Source organism: Amblyomma mixtum, chromosome 2 (assembly GCF_055824585.1).
Source record: "Amblyomma mixtum isolate Tamu chromosome 2, ASM5582458v1, whole genome shotgun sequence".
Lineage (NCBI taxonomy): Eukaryota > Metazoa > Arthropoda > Arachnida > Ixodida > Ixodidae > Amblyomma > Amblyomma mixtum.
The window spans coordinates 20,063,039-20,082,192 of NC_143013.1; the positions used below are offsets into that span (position 1 = coordinate 20,063,039).

The 19,154-nt window shown below is 44.9% G+C and overlaps 1 protein-coding gene across 2 annotated transcripts in view; it reads right to left on the reverse strand.

Moving 5' to 3' along the window:
- Ctps (CTP synthase) overlaps nt 1–19,154 on the reverse strand; it is a 32,514-nt gene that overhangs the window by 6,318 nt on the left and 7,042 nt on the right. For both annotated transcript variants that reach the window (XM_089570712.1, XM_089570713.1), the window contains exons 11-14: nt 18,078–18,184; nt 14,039–14,135; nt 11,314–11,466; nt 10,271–10,512 (exon numbers count right to left, since the gene is read on the reverse strand). In XM_089570712.1, the coding sequence (XP_089426838.1) occupies nt 10,271–10,512; nt 11,314–11,466; nt 14,039–14,135; nt 18,078–18,184 (599 nt within the window). The remainder of the gene's footprint in view (nt 1–10,270; nt 10,513–11,313; nt 11,467–14,038; nt 14,136–18,077; nt 18,185–19,154) is intronic.

A 19,154-nucleotide genomic window follows, 5' to 3' on the forward strand; every position in this document is an offset into this window, starting at 1 on the left:
TTGAACGTTCATCTGCCATAAATGGCAAGTTAACATCAGTAGAGCAATCGCATCTCTAAACATGCAATCAGACCAACCACCAATAAAGGTGTGTCTGCATTCATAAAACAAATGAGGAAAGACTCCTTTTAACAAACAAATGAGGAAAGACTTTATAACAGTGTTCAAATGTGTTCAAACTTTATAAAGCTCTGTCGCAAGCGGTGCACTTTAAAGCACAATTTTATCTATCAGCAAAGAACTCTATGCATTGTTTTATTTCCAGATTTATTAAGAATATGCCTGCATACCAATGCTAATGTGAGGAAAGGAATGTGAAATGAAACAGGACTTCATAATTTTCCAGGATGCAAATGGAGAAAGGCTCACACAAAATAAAAAGAACTGCCTGTGAACAGGCAGCAGTAAATACTACACCTTACCTTCTCCTAACATTAAATTTCCCAACCAGACAGACTTCTGTCGAATGTTTTCTTTTGATACTACACCGTGTTTATCTTTTTCAAAAACTAGTGCACAAACAAGCAACAATACTAAGGCAAGGCACACAACATGCAAGCACAAGATATGACTTTATAGAAAGCTACAGAAATGCACAAAAACCACAGTGCTAGTCACACAGCTTGCAGACCTGCACTGCAACTTGTTTGGCCACAACCATGGCACCATTTACTATCAATGGTGCTACCGCCAACTCGTGATTAGGTGCGATTTTTGGAGCACTGAAAGACGCACTTCAGAGCACTTTGAAATGGCTATAGCGCTACAGTAAAAGTTTGTGGATTTGAACTTCAAGGGACTGGAAAAAATTTTCGAATTATCCAGAGGTTTCGAATTTTCGAATTATCCCCGAAAGAACTGTCAAGAATTGCTCCATGGTAAATTAATTTGGTGAAAGAACGAACACTTTAGGACGATAACAGCGCGGCAATGACTGTTTTTCATATTTGCACCAATGCTTTATTACGTGCATACTGTCAGGAGAATCGATGTAGAACTGCTCCAAAATCGTAAGGGCCTCCCGCGTCCTTCAAGGTGCGACGCGGCGGACCTCCACCGCTACCGCATCACAAGCGGTCGCGCGTGAGGAGGCTTCACTGCACGGTCGCGCGTGAGGAGGCTTCACTGCACGAACAGCGCGTGACGAGCGCGCAGTTTCGGCGCACTGGAAGATTGAAACCACGGGGACGCAAGCGAAGGGAACGGCGTCGAAGCGACGAAGAAAAAAAAAGAGGGAGGGAGGGAGGGAAGAAAACGCCATGACACGCAGCGTCCTGAACGGCGCCCCAGCTATGCAGGGCTGGCTTGCTTTCGCCGGCTGGTCGAGCCACCGTCGCTACGGTTTGGCTCCAGGCTCAAAAAATCAAAACCGAAACTATGCGGCGTTAATGTTCTTGGAGAGGGGGCCGTCCGTTCGCCGTCATGCCTGGGAATGCTGCGTCATGCCTGAATTTCATGCAGCATGAAATTCAGGCTTAAATAGGAATATTTCGACTACCTCGCCGTTCATACGCGGCCTCACTTCGGGGGCCCGTCCGAATTAAACGGTGCGAGTCCCGTAGCGAACGAATTAGCGAGCCGCGTCCAACGCCATAGAATTACACGGGCGTAGGTCGGAACAGGCAGTTCGAATTATCCTTATTTCCGAATTAATGAAAAAAAAATGGCTGGGGCTTAGCTAAGGGGATATCTTGAAGCGAAAAGCTGCGGTGATCCGCGATAAACACGCGTTGCGGCGAACGTCAAACGATGACGCATAGCTCGCGGCACCGTGCGCCTGTTCTATGGGCAAGCGCGCCTTATATACCCCTCCTTTCAAATGCGCACTGCGCACGGCTGCGGCGAAAGGTCAAACGGTGGCGAGGAGAAGCGGCGGCGCTCATGCGCAGTAGCCTGCGCCGTGCGTGACGTCACTCGTGCTCCGACATACGCCGGCTCACGCGAAGCGCGGTGTTGACTAGCGTAGTGAAGCTTTTCGCTTCAAAAGAAACTGCCGAAAATGCAGTGATGCGTATAAAGAGGCTTCAAATATCGAAAAGTCCGTGAAGAGCGCGCAGTTTCGGCGTCCTGGAAGAACAACGTGAAAAAAAATTGGCAGTGGCTTAGCTCTGGTTAAGCCTGGTTATACAAGCGAAAAGCTGCAGTTATGCTTTGTTTGACGTCATGGCTGTCGCAGTTCGCGCACAATGCACTGGGAGCACCAAGCTAACGGTGTAGGCAAGCGCGTCATATAGACCTCCTTCCGCATGCGTAGTAACTGTGGTAAACACGCGGCTGCAAGTAGCGTCATACGAGGAAGCCGAGCGCGCGCCGATGCATACTCGGTAAACACGCGCAGAGCGAGCGTACGACGGCGAAGGTCGACCGGCGGAGCCGCGCTCGGCGACGGCTCCGCCGACCACCTGCGCCTCTCCAGTGACGTCACGCGGCGAACTCGCGCATGCGCAGCTGTGGCTAAAATTGATCACGGCGCACGCCAGACCCGGTGTTGATAGCCTAGTGAAGCTTTTCGCTTCAAAAAAATCACTATAATAGGATACGACTTAAAAAAACAGCAGTTGCTAACACTGGACCGCGGTGTCCTGTATTACCCCGCTGGCCAATCGCAACTGTAAACGAAATCAGCTTTTTAATGCTCGACTATATCAAACAATCCACGTGTCAAAATCCTAGAGCTTATTTTTTTCTTGTGATAAGCTTCTTGTTCACGTAACAAGAAAAGAAAAGCGGACTACTTTTTGTCGTGGAGGAATTCTGTGCGCGCCGAAAATGGTTCCGATGGTTGGCGAATGCGCGGCCGACAGCCGCCAGGCGAAGCTCAGAAACCGGAACTACGCGGCCGGGCTACTTTTTTGGGCTGGCGAGAGGGGCCCTCCCGCCATCGTCGCGCCTACCGTTAAGCGCATATCAGAAGTGCGCGGGCTACAATGCACCTAGCAATAGGCGGTATTTTTAGACTCCCTCTCGCCCTGCCGGTGCCGCCTCGCCTCGGACACCTTTCAGGAGCTTCATGCGAAATAGCGCAAGTGGGCTTTCCCGCATATCAGGGTAGACCAAAACAAAGACGGCCGAGCTCGCGCTAGAAAGGCAACAGGACGAGTGAAATAGGTATGTGTTACGTATGCGTTACGTAAAGGAAGATTCAAATGAATTCGGCTCGGCGAAATGTTGTCCCTCGATGGGAGCTGAAAGCGCTTCATGCTTAAGAACAGGGCAGGCTAAAAATTTTTGTCAGTTTTTGTTTTTTCTTCACGATATGAACTCTCAGCTTTTTTTCTGAAGATACGCCTCCCTTCACTGCGAACAATTTTTTTAATACAAAAAATTACACGTTTCAAAACGTGGATGGCGACCAATCATGCCCTGATTTGCACCCATGTCTGGTGTGTGGCTCCCCTGTGTTGAAAAAAGGAACAAAACGTGCAGTGAATTTCTCCAGGTTTAGATTGATTGTTAGTGCTTATCTGGCAACAGAGAAAAGCTTCCTATCATTTTGGTTTTAGCCAAATGAAGGCCCACACTCTGTGGGATTCACCTGAAGCATATTGTTTACTCTTCTGTTGCGATTTCACAAGCTATAACGGTTTCTTTTTCGCTCTCTGGCTCCAGTTTGACAATTCTTGGAATGATTAACACCAAAAAAGTGTTATTTGAAGCACTGATTATGCAATGATGGGCCTACATTTGCCTTCCTGCTGCTGATTTCTGGCAATGTCAGCTGAAACTGGGCTCTACGTCTACTTGGTGGGTAGTGTCTACCACGAGTTATTATTCTTCAAAACTCTCACTTTCGGCACGATAGACGGACAAGTTGAAGGTGACTTACCATAACTATGCATTGGTTGAGGAAGAAAAAAAAATGGCTCCATGGGAGGACACAAAACGCAGATGAGTCTTCCACAATTTAGTTAGGGAGCATGCTGGGAAGGATGCGCTGATATTGGTCGTTCGATGCTCAAAATATCCAGGATGAATGCTGTGCTCACTTTTATTGAGAGAAACTTTGCCAGAGCGGACATTTCCCATCATTTGGTGCTTACCAGTACGCTACATGGTGAAGTGGCTGTTTGAAGCTGACCGGCGACAAATTTATTCTGTGTGGAAACGGATATGTGGATGAACGCCAAAAGTCACCCAGAGAGAAGGGCAGCAAACAAGCAAAAGGAGTAACGATTGTGTAGATGACTACCTGGCTGGTGGCTACTGAAATCATACATCAACATGCATTTAATTGAATGCAATTGTGTAATGAAGCCCTTTTTTCAATGCAACCACAGCTGCAATAAACATTTTCTCCCACTTCAAAAACAATATTAGGGAGAGTCCACTGAATTAGGATTATGGAAATTAACACAGTTTTGTTTCACGGGATGTATATTGACAACTTCAGCTTGAAAATTTGGAGGTTACATGAAAAAAAGGAACGAAAGAGAGCTAATTTTTATACTATACCCTATATACCGCTATACATATAGCTATACACGCTAACGCTAGCAAATATTGAGAAAGAGGGATCACAGACATAGGCTGAAATACATGGGAGGTATAGAGTCTACTATGTCCCCTTAAAAACCACGTGCTTTCGTTCTGCAATTGTTCGAAGCATGCGATCGACCACCTTGTTCTCATCATGTGTGCTATGCGGAATTTCGTACGAGGTCCAAGCCTAGTAGTGTCCGAATCTGACTGGTCCCCGCGAGAAGGAAGCACGAAAGAAGCAGACAGGACGAAAGAAAGCAGACAGGACGCCTTTGTACCCTTTAAACTTGATTTACAGATAACCTGACCAGATATCGTGGTTTTGCATTTTATCCGATGTATGAATTTTTGGCAGTTTTTGACAGTTCGTAAATTCTACTCTTCGTAAACTTCCCAATACCAATTTCTCATATTCGAAATTTCGAACAACGCACCACCCCCAGTTGTAATATTAAAAGCAAAAGTTGCAAGAAGTTGAAACAAAAACTTCAACCTTGAATATATGAACAAAACAAGGCATGACTAGCTATGCCAAAAGCATACACTTGTTAATACTCCTAAGTATAAGCAAATACCATATATCCCTCTCAGACATGCATTGTATTCCATTATCAAGAAAAATAAAAATTTGTGAGTAATCTGGAACCCCATATTTCACAGTAAACTGAATGGCTTAACTAAGAATGGCTCAAAAACTAAGATTTCACGCACAGCACACACTTCCATGCTCACAAAATCGCAGCCCCATTCTTCAGAAAAGCACATTTGGGTCCCATTATTTTCCCTATCAAGCTGTTTCCACAACGAAAACACAGCTAGTCATCATATTATAGACCAGACTACCCTCACTGTAGGAAAAAGGCCTCGCCCATATTTCTCCAATTAGCCCGGTGTGTGCCAGTAGCAACCACCTTATCCCCACAAACTTCTTTATCTCATTAGTCCATCTAATTTTCTGCCACCCTGCACGCTTGCCTTCTTTTGGTATCTAGCCCGTTACCTTTAACAACCATCAGTTATCTTGCCTTCACATTACATGCCCTGCCCAAGCCCATTTCTTCCTGTTGATTTCAACTACAATGTCATTAACTCGCGTTTGTTCCCTCACCCACTCCGCCCGCTTCCGATCTCTTAACATTACACCTATCATTTTTCTTTCCATAGCTCGCTGCGTTGTCCTTAACTTAAGCTGAACCCTCCTGGTTAGCCTCCAGGTTTCTGCTCCATAGGTGAGTACCGGTAAGACACAGCTGTTGTATACTTTTCTCTTGGGGGATAGTGGTAAACTGCCATTCATGACCTGAGAGAACCTGACAAATGTGCTCCACCCCATTCTTATTCTAGTCATTTCACCCTCATAGTCCGGATCTGCGGTCACTACCTGCACTAAATAAACATATTCCCTCACCACTTTCATCGCCTTGCTACCAATCGTCAATCGTAAACTGCTGTTCTCTTCCAAGTCTTTGAACATTACTTTAGTTTTCTGCATGTTCATTTTCAGATCCACCTTCTGCTCTGCCTGTCCAAGTCTGCAGTATCTTTAGTAAAACATTCCACTGCATAAAGAAGGAAAATTTTAAGCAGACAGATCTTCCGGGGCACACCGTAGAACTTCGCGATGACCATCTTTATTTCTTGTTTCTGAAAAGTGACCTTTTATTCTACTCGCGAAATGGCCCTACCATTCACTCTAGCAGGGATTTCAATGTAGCCGGCATCATTGACTACGTGAAGACAACGCTAGACGCTTTGAAAATAAGTGAAAACTTGCGTCAACCTTTTTGGATTGGTGTCTCAAGGGGATATACACACATAAAGGCAACACTTTTTCGTTAGAATTTTTGGCACGGTTCAGACCTTGCATAAAAATCACTTTTCAGTTTACCGTAAATGACCCATTCTTCATGTCTCTTCTGAACCACACAGACCTCCTTAACAATAATAATAATAATACGATTAAAGGAAGTGCTAATGGACCTATCACCTCTGCATGGTGAAATTTAATACTCATGAAATAATTGAAATTAAAGCATTACCCCAAATCAGGAAATATGCCGAGCTCGCAAAAAGTAAGTTTTTTAGGTAATTTTTCCTACAGCACCAAAACTCAAATCATGTATCCCCCATTTGTGCAACAACCTACATTTCATGATGCATTAGCATCAGCCTCGGAAACATTTAGAAATAATGCATTAAAATCTGGGTTATACGGCACATTTTGCCTGGTATGATGGCCAGCGGGAACCATCTGGAACAACACAGGCTGTTAAAGCATTTTACACGCTTGATTTCCTATCTATCAACACCAAAAAAAAAAAATGAAAATAGGAACATTCCCCTCTGGTTTCCTTGGTGTCGGCGACTGTTGGCTGCCTTCATTTCCTTATCAGCACATGTCGCACACCCTAGGTTATTCAGAGTCATAATTAAGATGGGTGCATAGGCTTTTAACACTGCATTTGGACACACAATTGGTTTGGTTAAAGGGACACTGAGGAGAGAACTATTAATATTTTTTTTATAGTAAAATCCGATAGTTCGGCATGTCATGGCTTTGTTGCCACTTGGCCGGCAGCGAAAGATGCATTTATTTCTAAAAAATTTGGATTCGAAGTTGAAAAAGTTTTTCCCGCCGCTCTGATTCAAACTTGGGATTCTCCTATGACGACACAGGACTAAGTGACGAGACTCATGACGTGACATGACGTACCGCAGACTCCGTGATTTCTGGCGGCCAGCAGTGCGGCCTAGCAGCAGCCGAAAAGAAAGCTACCGCCGGCCGCACGTTGAAGGCATCTATCGGCTATTGCGGCCGTCGCTACAGTCGCTTCGATTACGTTTGCACTGGCGTTTTGCCAGCGTTACGATGGATCTCGTTCTCGAAGTCGTCAACGAAGTTCTCGCAAATAGACACCTTTAACATACCGTGTACCTTGTTAAAGCTAGCGGAATACCGGGAGCCCGCCTACCGCCGGAAAAAAGGCGCTGATTGGTCCCGATGCTTCAGGAGCGCGCATAGCTACCGGGCACGTGGCGCCATCTGGCGACGTCAAGGACATTTGCGCATGCATTGGCTGCGCCTCAGTGATGCATGGTATCTCGGTTCCTGGTGTTGCTAGAACCATTCGTTCTAGCAACACTGCTTTGTTCTATGATCTCACCACGCTTGTACTTGCGAGTTTGGCCTGTGGCGGCGATACCTGTATTTTGGTTCTTGCTCTTTTCCACGTTACAAGAGCTTTGTTGTCAGTATGAGTGGCGTTTTTGTAATCAGGAGCTGGTATTCTGTCGATACAAGCCAACTTCAATTTCTCCTCAGTGTCCCTTTAACAGTTCAGAACAATGCCCCACAAAAGTGACCCACATATGTATAAGTAAGGCAGTGCTTGCCTGGCCTATTTTTCACTTGCTTTGCTGTCAAACATGCTGCAAAAAATAAACCGTAACTTGATTTCAATGCGAGATTATTGCGTTCAGGTTTGAGGTTTATTACATCGGTAATAAACAGAAAGAAGGAGGTCCTGAAGTGAGAGTGTCTGGGGGAAGTCCAGTTACAAAGCGCATAAGAATACAGTAAATGCTCATCAATTTGAACTCGAAGGGACCGGAACAAATGTTCGAGTTATCCAAAAGCTTGAATTATCAAATGGCCTCAAAAAAGCCTAACTGCTCAAATCACGGCAAATTTATTTAATGAAAGACTGGGCAACGAATCTTGCTTTTGAGACAGAAACGGCGCGGCAGCAACTACTATTTTTCCCATTTCTATCAATGCTTTATTGTGTGCATATTGTCGGAAGCATAGAACCAGATCTGCGCCAAAATTGTAAGAGCCTCCCGACGTCCTTCATGGTGCGAAGCGGTGGAGCTCTACCGCGACACATCCAAATAAGCGGTACCACTGCATGTGGAAAACTTCACTGCACTAGCTGTAAATGGCACATGACGAGCTTGCAGTTTCCACGCAGAGGAAGAATAAGACCACGCCGACCGGAACGAAGGAAACGCTCATTAGTGCCGAAGCAAGGAGACAAAGTAAAAGGGTGGGGGAAGGGGGGAGGGAAGAAACACCAGTGACGCACTAATCAGCGCTCGTAACGTCAGTTGGCTGGGCGATGCTGGCTGTTTGAGCTGCCGTCAATGCAGCCTGGCATGAAGCTCACAAAGGCGAAACTAAACAGTCTGACTGTTCTCGGAGACGAGGCCATCCGTTTGTCAGCATACCTGCCGTTGCACACCGATGTCAGAGGTGCATGAGAGACTCTGCAGCATGGTATTCAGGCTCTGAGTAAGGCTATTTCGATGATCTCTTGCTGCGTCGGTCATACCTGAATGCATCTTCCCTTCACGAACCCGTTCAAATTAACCGATGTAGACCCGTACCGTCCAAATTAACGAAGGTATGACTCCATAGATCTAAGTGGGTGTTGGCCAGGACAGAGCCGACAGTACGAATTATCCAGATTTCTGAATTAATGAAGCTCAAATTAACGAGCTGTAACTGTAATTGCGTGTTAGGCAGCATAGTAAAAATAATAGTGAGAGCAAGAAAAATAACACGCATATATACAAAAAGCACAGTAATTATACAAACTATAGTGTGAAAGAACATCGGCGCAGTACAGTTACAAAGAAAACATCTGCACCAAGGAAATAGTGCAAAAGGGAAATAATGAAAAATGCCAAAAAAACAACAACAAAGTATATGAGGCATGATAAATAGTAAAAAAACAAAACGAAGAAACACACTAGAACAAACAATTTTAAAAAGAAAAGAAAAATACAAAAATCCAACTACTATATTTACTCTATTCTAATGCACACCTTTTTTCCAGAAAAAAATCATCTAAAGATGACATGACAGTTACAGTTGAGAACAAAGATGAAATTGCGCCAGTAACACCCTACTGTCATCGGCGTAACAAAATGGTGGCTTGGTATTTTTTGTGCACCAAAACATCTCTATAACGCCTACCACAGCCGTGGATACCAATAGGCCTCACGAGCATCTGAAGTGTCCCGTCAGCAAGGCTCTAACCTGGACTTCGGCCCCGCCGAATTCACCACGACGGCAAGTTGAAAAAAAAAAAAAGGTGATCTTGCTGGCAGAGGCAAGCGGGCTGTCTCACATACGTCTTATGTTCCTGAAACCTGTCAGCATGATTGGCGGAAGCAAAGAAACAGGATTCTCGCCATCAAGTGGACTTGGAAGAGTAGCAACGACCCGAAGGGCTGGTTTCCAGTGCCTCAGAGGAGTTTGCGAAACGGGTGAAAGCTGTGTGGTGCACGATCTCATCTCAAATGCAATAAACGGCTCCGAGGATGAAATGCTTTGGGATATTGACAGCGATAGGAGGCTTCCGATAGGGAAAGGTGGTGTCTACTTAATCACAACACCACAGCGGTTGTAATAAAGGTTGGTCGTTCCACACGATGCAAGAAGATTAATTTTTTTTATAAAAGCATGACAATCTGATGCGATTTCTGATAATAAGAGTGATAGCGACTCTACGCCATTGGCACGGTTGCACTGCGCATTGCAGGCAGCTACCCCAATTTGGTTGCTCCCAATAGAATATGCCCCACGGGAAAAAGCACATACATATGAAACACAACCTCTCTCTACTGCTTTCTTTCGTAATTTTTGGCTGTAGAATTGGGATGAGCAGCTGTTACACAAGCGTGGCCCTCGCCTTGTGTAGATAGTATTTTAGTCAAGGTGAACGGACGGCACACGACAAAGAGAAACATCCGGCAGAGATAATAAAAAAAAGGCAAATTACAATACCCGAGCATGCAACGTCGAAGAGGCTGGTTCAGCAGCAAGAGCAGGAACGGCCTCGGGAACTTCGTCCTCGGAGGAGGAGCCAATGTCGCTCAGTTGTCGTGGCGACAGGCGGCACCCACGAAGAAGAAAGCCATTGAGGCGGCCACATGAAGCCAAGATAAGCCCCATGTATGGCGGGGACGGCTTTAGTGGCCGACTGATGTACTCCGGATGGAACTGAACGCCCACAAAATATGGATGGTCTGCAAAGATGCACAAAAACAAATGTAGCATGCATGCGCTAAAATTTTTTTCTTGTTAGCCTGCATAGAACACTATCGTCAGCATTTCATACAAAAAATGTTCAAAGACCACCTCAAATGCAACAACCGTGCAGCTTTCACAAGCTCAGCATCTCGGCATTTCTTTCATGACAAACATATACTATGTTGATGCTGCTAACAGTGAAGAATAATTATTGAACTGTAGCCATACGGTTGCACTCTCTGGTAGGAAACTGCACTGCATCTTGTGGGGTTCCCAGAATCCACTAGACTGCCATACCGCTGACAGGCTGTTTTCAACAAGCAAAAAATTTCCAATTTCATGCAGCAGTTTACAAACCCTGCTTGGTGCCAACGCAGCTCGAGAAAAAAACTATCCATTTGCACTAGCCAGTGTTCAAATTAATACCACCTTCAAGGTTAATAATGCCAAAGAGCAGAATCAGTTGTTTACAGCAATGAGTACACAACTTGTTAGAATAATTGTGACTATGCTTCCACTTTAGTGATAAATGAGCATGAAGCATTCTTGTAGATCACGCGCATTAACTCCTTCCTTGCTGTGTAAAAAATGACCTTTTTTGAAGGTTTCAGTAGATAATTAAATTTGTTTGAATTACCCGAAAGTGTCAAATTATTCGAGTTTAAATTGTCGCGAGTCTAACATATAGACTTATTCACTGAAGTACTTGACTTCTCTCAGTGCCTCCGACAGTAGGCAGCTCTCAGGGGATGTAAAACAACATTCTACAAGGAAACTACCCAGTGCGCTCTACTCACCAGGAAACTCAATCACTTCCATCCGCTTCCCTGTGGTGTCCTTGCCAACAAACTTCAGACCAGCCTTTTCAAGCTCAGGTACATAGGCAGGGTTTACCTCGTATCGATGCCGATGCCTCTCTTCAATTGTGTCTACGTTCTGGTATAACTTCCCTGCGTTGACAATAAGAGTTCGCACAGATGAACTTATGTGCAACAAAATGAGGATCTTTATTAGTACATCCAGAGTTGGGAATTAAAAGAATTAAAAGCGAGAGAATATTAAACTTCAGCAGCCATAAGGGCCAGCCAGTTCAGCAAAGTATACTTACGTGAGAAACCCTACAAAAAGTGCAAGCCAGATAAGTAAATATGGTAGAATGCAGGCCAAAGTATTGGCAGCACGGAGTTCCGTGCACCCTTGCGGGATCATGGGACTTAGCTTGAATCACCGAGAAGTTCAGACTAACAATGCTTGAATAAACAAGCTTTCATTACATCAAAATTCCACTCAATTCATTACCAAAGTGCTATGCTCCAGTCAATGCTCCTGTCAATGTTCTTGTCAGTGCTACTGTGACGTCACTGCTGAATTCCTAGCACAGCTGTGTTCCATGAATGCCTAACGCACATCAATTCCTACTCCATGGACCACCAGGTTGATGTCACCGACCAGAACCTGTGCTAGCACTGCACGAAGGGGCAGCAATGGGAGATCTTGAGGTTTGCAGCAAACTTGTCAGCAGTTTCCATTAGGTTACAACTTTTGCAGCCAAGCTTGCACCACTTTTTGTTAACGCCTTCTCGGTAACTGCAGAATGTCACCTCAATATTTCCCCCTTGAAAGCCATGCAACACATTTTCTCTGCTTGAGGGCGCCGGGCATTCTATGAAAGCACCCCATGAGGACTCCTGCAGATACTGCTACTGCGGCCAGGATTCAAGGAGTTGAATCTCAGCTATGGTGACTGCATTTCAACAGAAATGAAATGTAATACAGTCGATCCTGGCTACATTGAACCCAAATATATCCAACTATTTCTTATATGAACTATCAGAATATCCAGTTGAAAATCCCAGTCAAAAGCACAGCAGTGTTGTTCACGTTTATTGAACTCTTGTTTAATGAACACTCGATATATCACATTGTGCATCACGTCCCTGCAAGTGGTGCTTCTCCAAATGGCACTCCTGTGATCGCTTTTCATCAACGCTTAGCGCAGTGATCACGTGATGAGGTGAATGTGAGGTGTGCTTGATGGTAGCCTTCGGTCTGGCATGCTTACTTCAATGCGATACTGTTGTCGTGCAGGAAAGCCAGCCTAGCTGACCGAAGGCTTTGTGGTGGCTCTTGCGTGGTCTGCTTCGCTGCTTAAGCAAATGCAGAAATGAACTCTACCCCATTTCTAATTGCAATACTACTGCATTTCTTGTGTACTGATAACGGAATTAGACCTCTTATGATCGGCAGTGGCTTTTCCAAATGCACTGTCCACTGCGGCTTCGATATGAAGTGAGCCAGGCCTAGTGACACCCAATGAGCAGTGTGCTGCTATAATGAGTTTCATACAAAGCAGGCAACGCTGCCAAAGCTAGCATGCCGGTTCGCGCCATACAACGAAATTGAACACAAACATATTTCATTGCAAAAAAACCTCAAGTGCCGTTGCTGGCACCTTCTGAATTTTTTTTTTACCCCTTGCCACAATTTCGTCCTGTGACTCACCGAGACTTCGAGAAGCAAGAATTACATGTGGTGATATGACCCGCAGATGGTAGGGCGAATCGCTCTAGCTCAATCCACTCCCAAAAAGTAGTGCACACTCACTGAGAATTATAGCCAGAGGGCCCAAACGCTGAGCACCTCACAGCTTCGGTCGTGATTTTCAATGACACATGGCGAAGTGATACGGCTTAGCTGACGCACCACTTCCACAGCCTCCGCAACGTTGCCTGCTATGTATGAAACGGAGTACAGAATGCCGGCAGGCAGCATGTCACTGCAGAAAGTGCGCCGCTAGCGTGGGTGCACCGTATTTCACACTTCTGGTGTACAGATAAGCTTCTCTGTCGGCACGTTTTATAAATCAAATTATCGATATATGCACAGAACTATTTCACGATCCCCTTCTAGTTCGATAGTCAGGATTAAGTGCATATAGTGCTTGTGTGCCGTACATTAAAGGGGACTAAAAAAAAAGGGCAGTTGCTACGCCATCCACGTGCTTGTTTTTCGGTTTATTATTTTGTTTCTCTGGCCACCCACAGAGAGAATATTGACTGAGCTGTCTCTTATCAAGCACTTCACATCTGTGCTGCAGCTGCTCAGGGGAGCGAGAAACACAGAATCGATTATACAGCCTCATGAGGCCAATGGCCTTCGGGGCTCTGATAGCAAGCAGCGGGCGGCATCACAGCGTTCCATCTCTTCTTTCAGTCTCTCTGTTGGCAACAGCGTCCCCCCATTTTCTCCCCCTACTTCTTTCCTTCATTTTCTCCCTGCCGCCCCTTCATTAATTACCATTATTCCATCCTTCTCCCCTGGCCGCTTTGATCAGTGACCATGGACGGGCTTCATTCATGAAACAGCTCGAGGTAGAAGAGAGAAAGAGCAATCTTTTGAGATGAACTGCCTATACAGACATGTTTTCCTGAAGCAGTGGTGACAAAACACGGCACATTGCAAGTTAAAAAAAAAAAAAAACAGGAAACAAAAGAAACAGTAGAGAGCAACAGTTTCACTCACTCAACACGGAGTCCTGGGTGTTGAATATCGTTTCTCGTTTTCCAAGACGCATTGTGCCACCCATCTGGCCCACATGGTGCTCAGGCATCTCAATGATCTGCAGAAAGTGATCAGACAGAAGAAGTAGGGACACCATGTCAGGACACCATATGAAAATTTCTCACTGCAAATAAAAAGAAACACCACTGGAGAAATAAGTGCCATAGACAGTGCTCCAAAAATATCTGGAGATGTTGCACAACATGTTCACCAACAAATGGGCCCCAGTGGATGCTGTACAATTATCTCCTTCGAGTGTAGCTTACACCTACTAAAGGTCCACTTCATTTGCCTGCACTTCCAGAATTGCCGTAGTTACTCAAATATAACAAGATTCTTACCTGTTCTGAACATTTATTTCTTACTGAAAATAGAAGTAAGAAGTCACCCCTAGCGTTATAACTGATCATATGTAGAGGGAAAGGCACATTAAACCATATTAACTTGCATATCGGTTGATGCTCATATAGGTCAGTCTCCTACATCAGAAAATTGGAAAAACAACAAAAGAAAAACAAAGCTGGAATGTCATTTAGATTGATTAACAAAAGCTCAGAGCCACACAAACTGAACTAAGGTGACCGACATAGCACATCGCATATTGGAGCGGTGGTGGTGCAGTGAAAAACTCATTACTAGATACTGTGCAGTTGTGAACGCAGCGCCACTTCTATGCTTTGTCCTGAGGAAAATGTGACATAACACACAAGACGTCAAGGCCATATCGTTCAAATGAAGTTCGGCAGACACCCTCAACGCCCCCACACCGCTGATGCCACACCTTAACGGCAGTAATCCACTTTAGGTGCGCAAAAAGCTTGGCAAGCTTGGCACTGCTTCTGCACAAGAAAAGGCACTCTCGTTCTCAGTATCTGATGCATTCCTCGGCGAAGACAACTCGCATGCTGCCGCCTCATTTTTCGCCGGCTCTGAGTTTAAGATGACAGCTTGTTTAAATTCTGTAGAGGATGACCAGCGTCACTCGGAAGGTGTATGACTCGCCACGCAGTTTTGCAAGTGGGATAGATTTCATTTTCAAAACGAGGCCTTTATAAAGAGCACGGTCAACATGGTGACGGCTTAGTGAAGCTCTGTGCTTATCTCAGCATCAATCTTATCTGAGAATCCGACGTGCAATTTTCTTGAAAGAGAAGGGGCACATAAAACCTCTGTGCGGTAACAATGGCAACAACTGCCGTACTTTGTTAAGACTCGAAAGCAGCCTCGCCTTCCCGTGAGGACGAGGCACAGGAAAGCCATAATTTGAAGGACTTTTTTTTTTCATAAACTTCAACCCAACTTCACAAACTGTAGCTGCATTTCTCGCATTACAATCGCAGCCAAGTTACATTTGAGTAAATATGGTGTATGGCAAAAAAATACATAAAATGGTCACTGACCAAAGTCAAATAAAAACAAGTATCATTTTGGTTTCCATAATGACCCTGAAGTGCTACACTTTGCCAGTCGTTTCAAAAAGCACAGGCAAAATGCAAGATCAGAAAAATCTTGGTTTGGTTTGGTTTATGGAGTTTAACGTCACAAAGCGACTAAGGCTATGAGAGACGCCGTAGTGGAGGGCTTCGGAAATTTCGACCACCTGGGGTTCTTTAACGTGCACTGACATCGCACAGTACACGGGCCTCTAGAATTTCTCCTCCAAAGAAATTCAACCGCCGCGGCCGGGTTCGAACCCGCGTCCTTCGGGTCAGCAGCCGAGCACCATAACCACTGAGCCCCCGCGGCGGCGATCAGAAAAATCTTTGCACTGACAACAGTCATTACATACAGCACACAGCATTGTCTCTAACACGGCAGCAGAAAATGCAAATGGCAGCACTTTGGTAATGGTGGACAACATAGAAATGGTACTTGCACCTGCCACTGCCGAAAAATGGGAACCTCTTTTTGTAAGGCTACGGCTTCAGGAAGAAAAACACGGTATGAGAATGAAAACATGGGGCAGTGTGTACAATGTAGTACACTGCGAATCTTTACAATGGTTGTCAACATACAATTCTGTTCCATACACGCTTGAGGCCTGTCAACATTTATCCCCCAATGTTGGCTTGTAACTCAAGTTTCCTCAATTCTGTTTTGCTATCAGAGACATTGACACCTCTGTGCTGCGGTATCTCGTTCCCAAAAGCAGCAGGTGGCATCTGTGTCATCAAAGAAATGGATAAAGAGGCCAATGTCAGAGAATGGGTATAAAACAGTTTTAATTACCGTATTTGCAAGTACAGTAGAACCCCGTTCATACGTTTTTCACCGGACCGGGAAAAAAAACGTAACAGCCGGGAAAACGCAACAGTGAGGAAAGCACCAAAAATTAATGAAAACAGTGCAGCTTTGACTTGAAACAATTAATTTCCGCAAATTGACCCTAGGACTTTAAAAAATCGAGAATGGTGGATTGCATTGCAGTTTCTTTCGCTCGCTGGAAAGAACAACGCATTTCTCAATAGCAAAGGCCGCATTGCTGCCAGCGTCGCTTTGCGGTGCGGCCACACTGCATGCACGCAGCAGTGCTCTGCAGTTCACGCGCTCACTGCAGTCCACGCTGAAGCGACGTTGTGCACAGCGTCAAGCACTGAAATGTTCGTAGGCTGCTCGCCGCGCTGCTCCGCGTAAGCCGCCCTTGGCTGACTGTCGACTGCGTTTAGTACGTCCAGCTTTTCCTCAAGGGAAAGCCCCTTCCGCTTACTCAACGCTATCACGCCATCAAAGCACAATAAAGATGTTGTTGCGACTGAGAAGGATGAAAAGGAAATTGCACGGGCCCTGCCGACTGGCTCCAGCCGAGCCACCACCGCTGTCACTTGCAGATAGAGGAGAGTTAAAAGATAAAAAGAAAGAGTGAAAGAAAAGACGCGCTGATAAGCGAACCCGGTTGGGTTCGGGGAGCCCGGTTGCGACGTATCATGCGGGATCGTTTCCTCGGCTACGACGTCACAGCGGGGTTCCCAATACATTGGATCCTATGGAAGCTATGCCGGGACCCGAAGAAAACGACGTAACAGCCGGGAAAACGCAGCAGTGAGGAACGTAACAGCGGGGTTCTACTGTATATATAATGCAACCACAAATATAACATGAGGGGCTTTTTCTGAGACTTTACACAATTTTTTTTTAAATTATGATTATAAAACTTGATCACAGTTTATTCAAGCCAACTACAGCAGAGGCACCAAGGGCTAGGAAAATAAATGCTGAGACAGTAAGCAAAAATACCGGACCAACAGATACATCGATAGTGTTTGAGAGGCAGCACTTCAGAAATGCATGCGACATTATCAATTGCAGCAGAGCCTCTGACACATTAATGCATGCAGTCTCCCAGGCAGCAGCGGGCGCCATTATCGCCGAGCCACCAGATACCTGTTTCATGGCGCCCACTCCCTGTGCTCAATAGCCCTTCTTTCATTTCCCTATTCTACTCAATTGTTTCAGTGCCTTCTCTCTCGCAACGGACCGCTCGACCTTCTGTCCACTCTTGTAGCCACCCTCTCCTTTACCCACACGTGGCCGTTGGTGTGCTGAGCAGCCCCAAGTCATCAAAAAGTTGGCTTCTCCTCATAGCGTGTGAGTACAGCGGTGAAAGTTGCAGTAGCTACCTTGCAGAGCAGTGAGAAAAAAACTTCTGTGTTCTATTTGCACCTTGGTTCTAAATACACACTCGAAGTATGCCCCGAAACCGATGAAGCAAAGAAGAAAACTCTCGTTACATTCATGTAAACACATTATTTGCTGGAGTGATAAATACTTCGCATCAAGAAAAATTTACTTGTACCAATCACAAAAACCTTAGGTTTTGAACATCAATTGTACTGTCAGACTGACAAAATAGATGCGTACCATACAGTATGACATATGGCTCAGGAAATCGTAAGAAACTACAGCACATGTATTTTAACCTTCATTTCAGGACAAATTTTGAGGAAATGAAAGCCTCATACTGAATATGCAAAGAACTTGGAAAACAATGTCACCAACTTACAACAGGGTGCGAGGTTTCGGGATTGATCTCAGCAGAGTCAGCGTCTTTCCACCCGAGGACATTGCGAGAGAACTCAATCACTGCACACTGAAGGCCAAGGCAGACACCTGTACAGGAGATAGCAAAAGTAATGAGATTCCCATACTAGTCTCGTATGCACAACAAAAGCACCATTGAAACCAGTAACAGAAAAGAAATGCAAGATTAGGCGCCATATTATACAAAATCGCAACAAGACAACCACCAAGGACAGCACGGAATGCACTAACGGTTTCCCACAATTTCTCATATGTTGTTGAAACGACAGTTCTGAACTGGGGCAGCAGGAGTGGACATGTATAATCAGGAAAATAGTCAATGACAACAAGACAACTCCTAAATGCAGCAAACAGTGCTGCTTAATTTCTCAAAATGGATTTTTCTGCTACACTGACAACCCTTGCCCAAGATATCTTGAGATCTACTGGTCCGATTTGCATGATTTTTGTTGCATTTGAAAGCTTATGAGATGCTTTGAGCAACCATACTAAAACATATACATATTTCTGCGCATAAATATAAATTACAATCAATTTATCTGGCGCTAGAAAATTGCATTTTCAGACTGGAAATTTCTAAAGGCTGTAACTTTTCTGGTGATTGATCTAAAATTATGCCTGTGCTATGGTTGCATTCCCTGGTCCTTCTAGAGCATGCCCATGTAAAATACAGGCCAGTATTTCCACTGCAAGTTGCCATAATTTTGGGCAAGGTGACCCAACATGACACTTGAAATATCTTGACATCTATGTAAGCTAGGTAAAATCTAATTGCATATTTGTTATCAGCAGAAGAAACTACACCAGGTGTAAAAATTTCAACTTCATACCTTAAGAAATAAGAAAAAAAGGTCAAACCGCAGTGTCTCCCCTTAAACCGTTAACAGCGAATGGCAAGCGATACACAAAGAACACTGAAAGCAGGGCCTATCTGTGAGTGCATTTCTCCTTCCGGTCTTCCATTCCAAAACTATGAAAGCCGTTCAAATGTTAACTGCTTTTGTTTTGCATGGACAGAAGGTGCGCCTAGTATGATCAC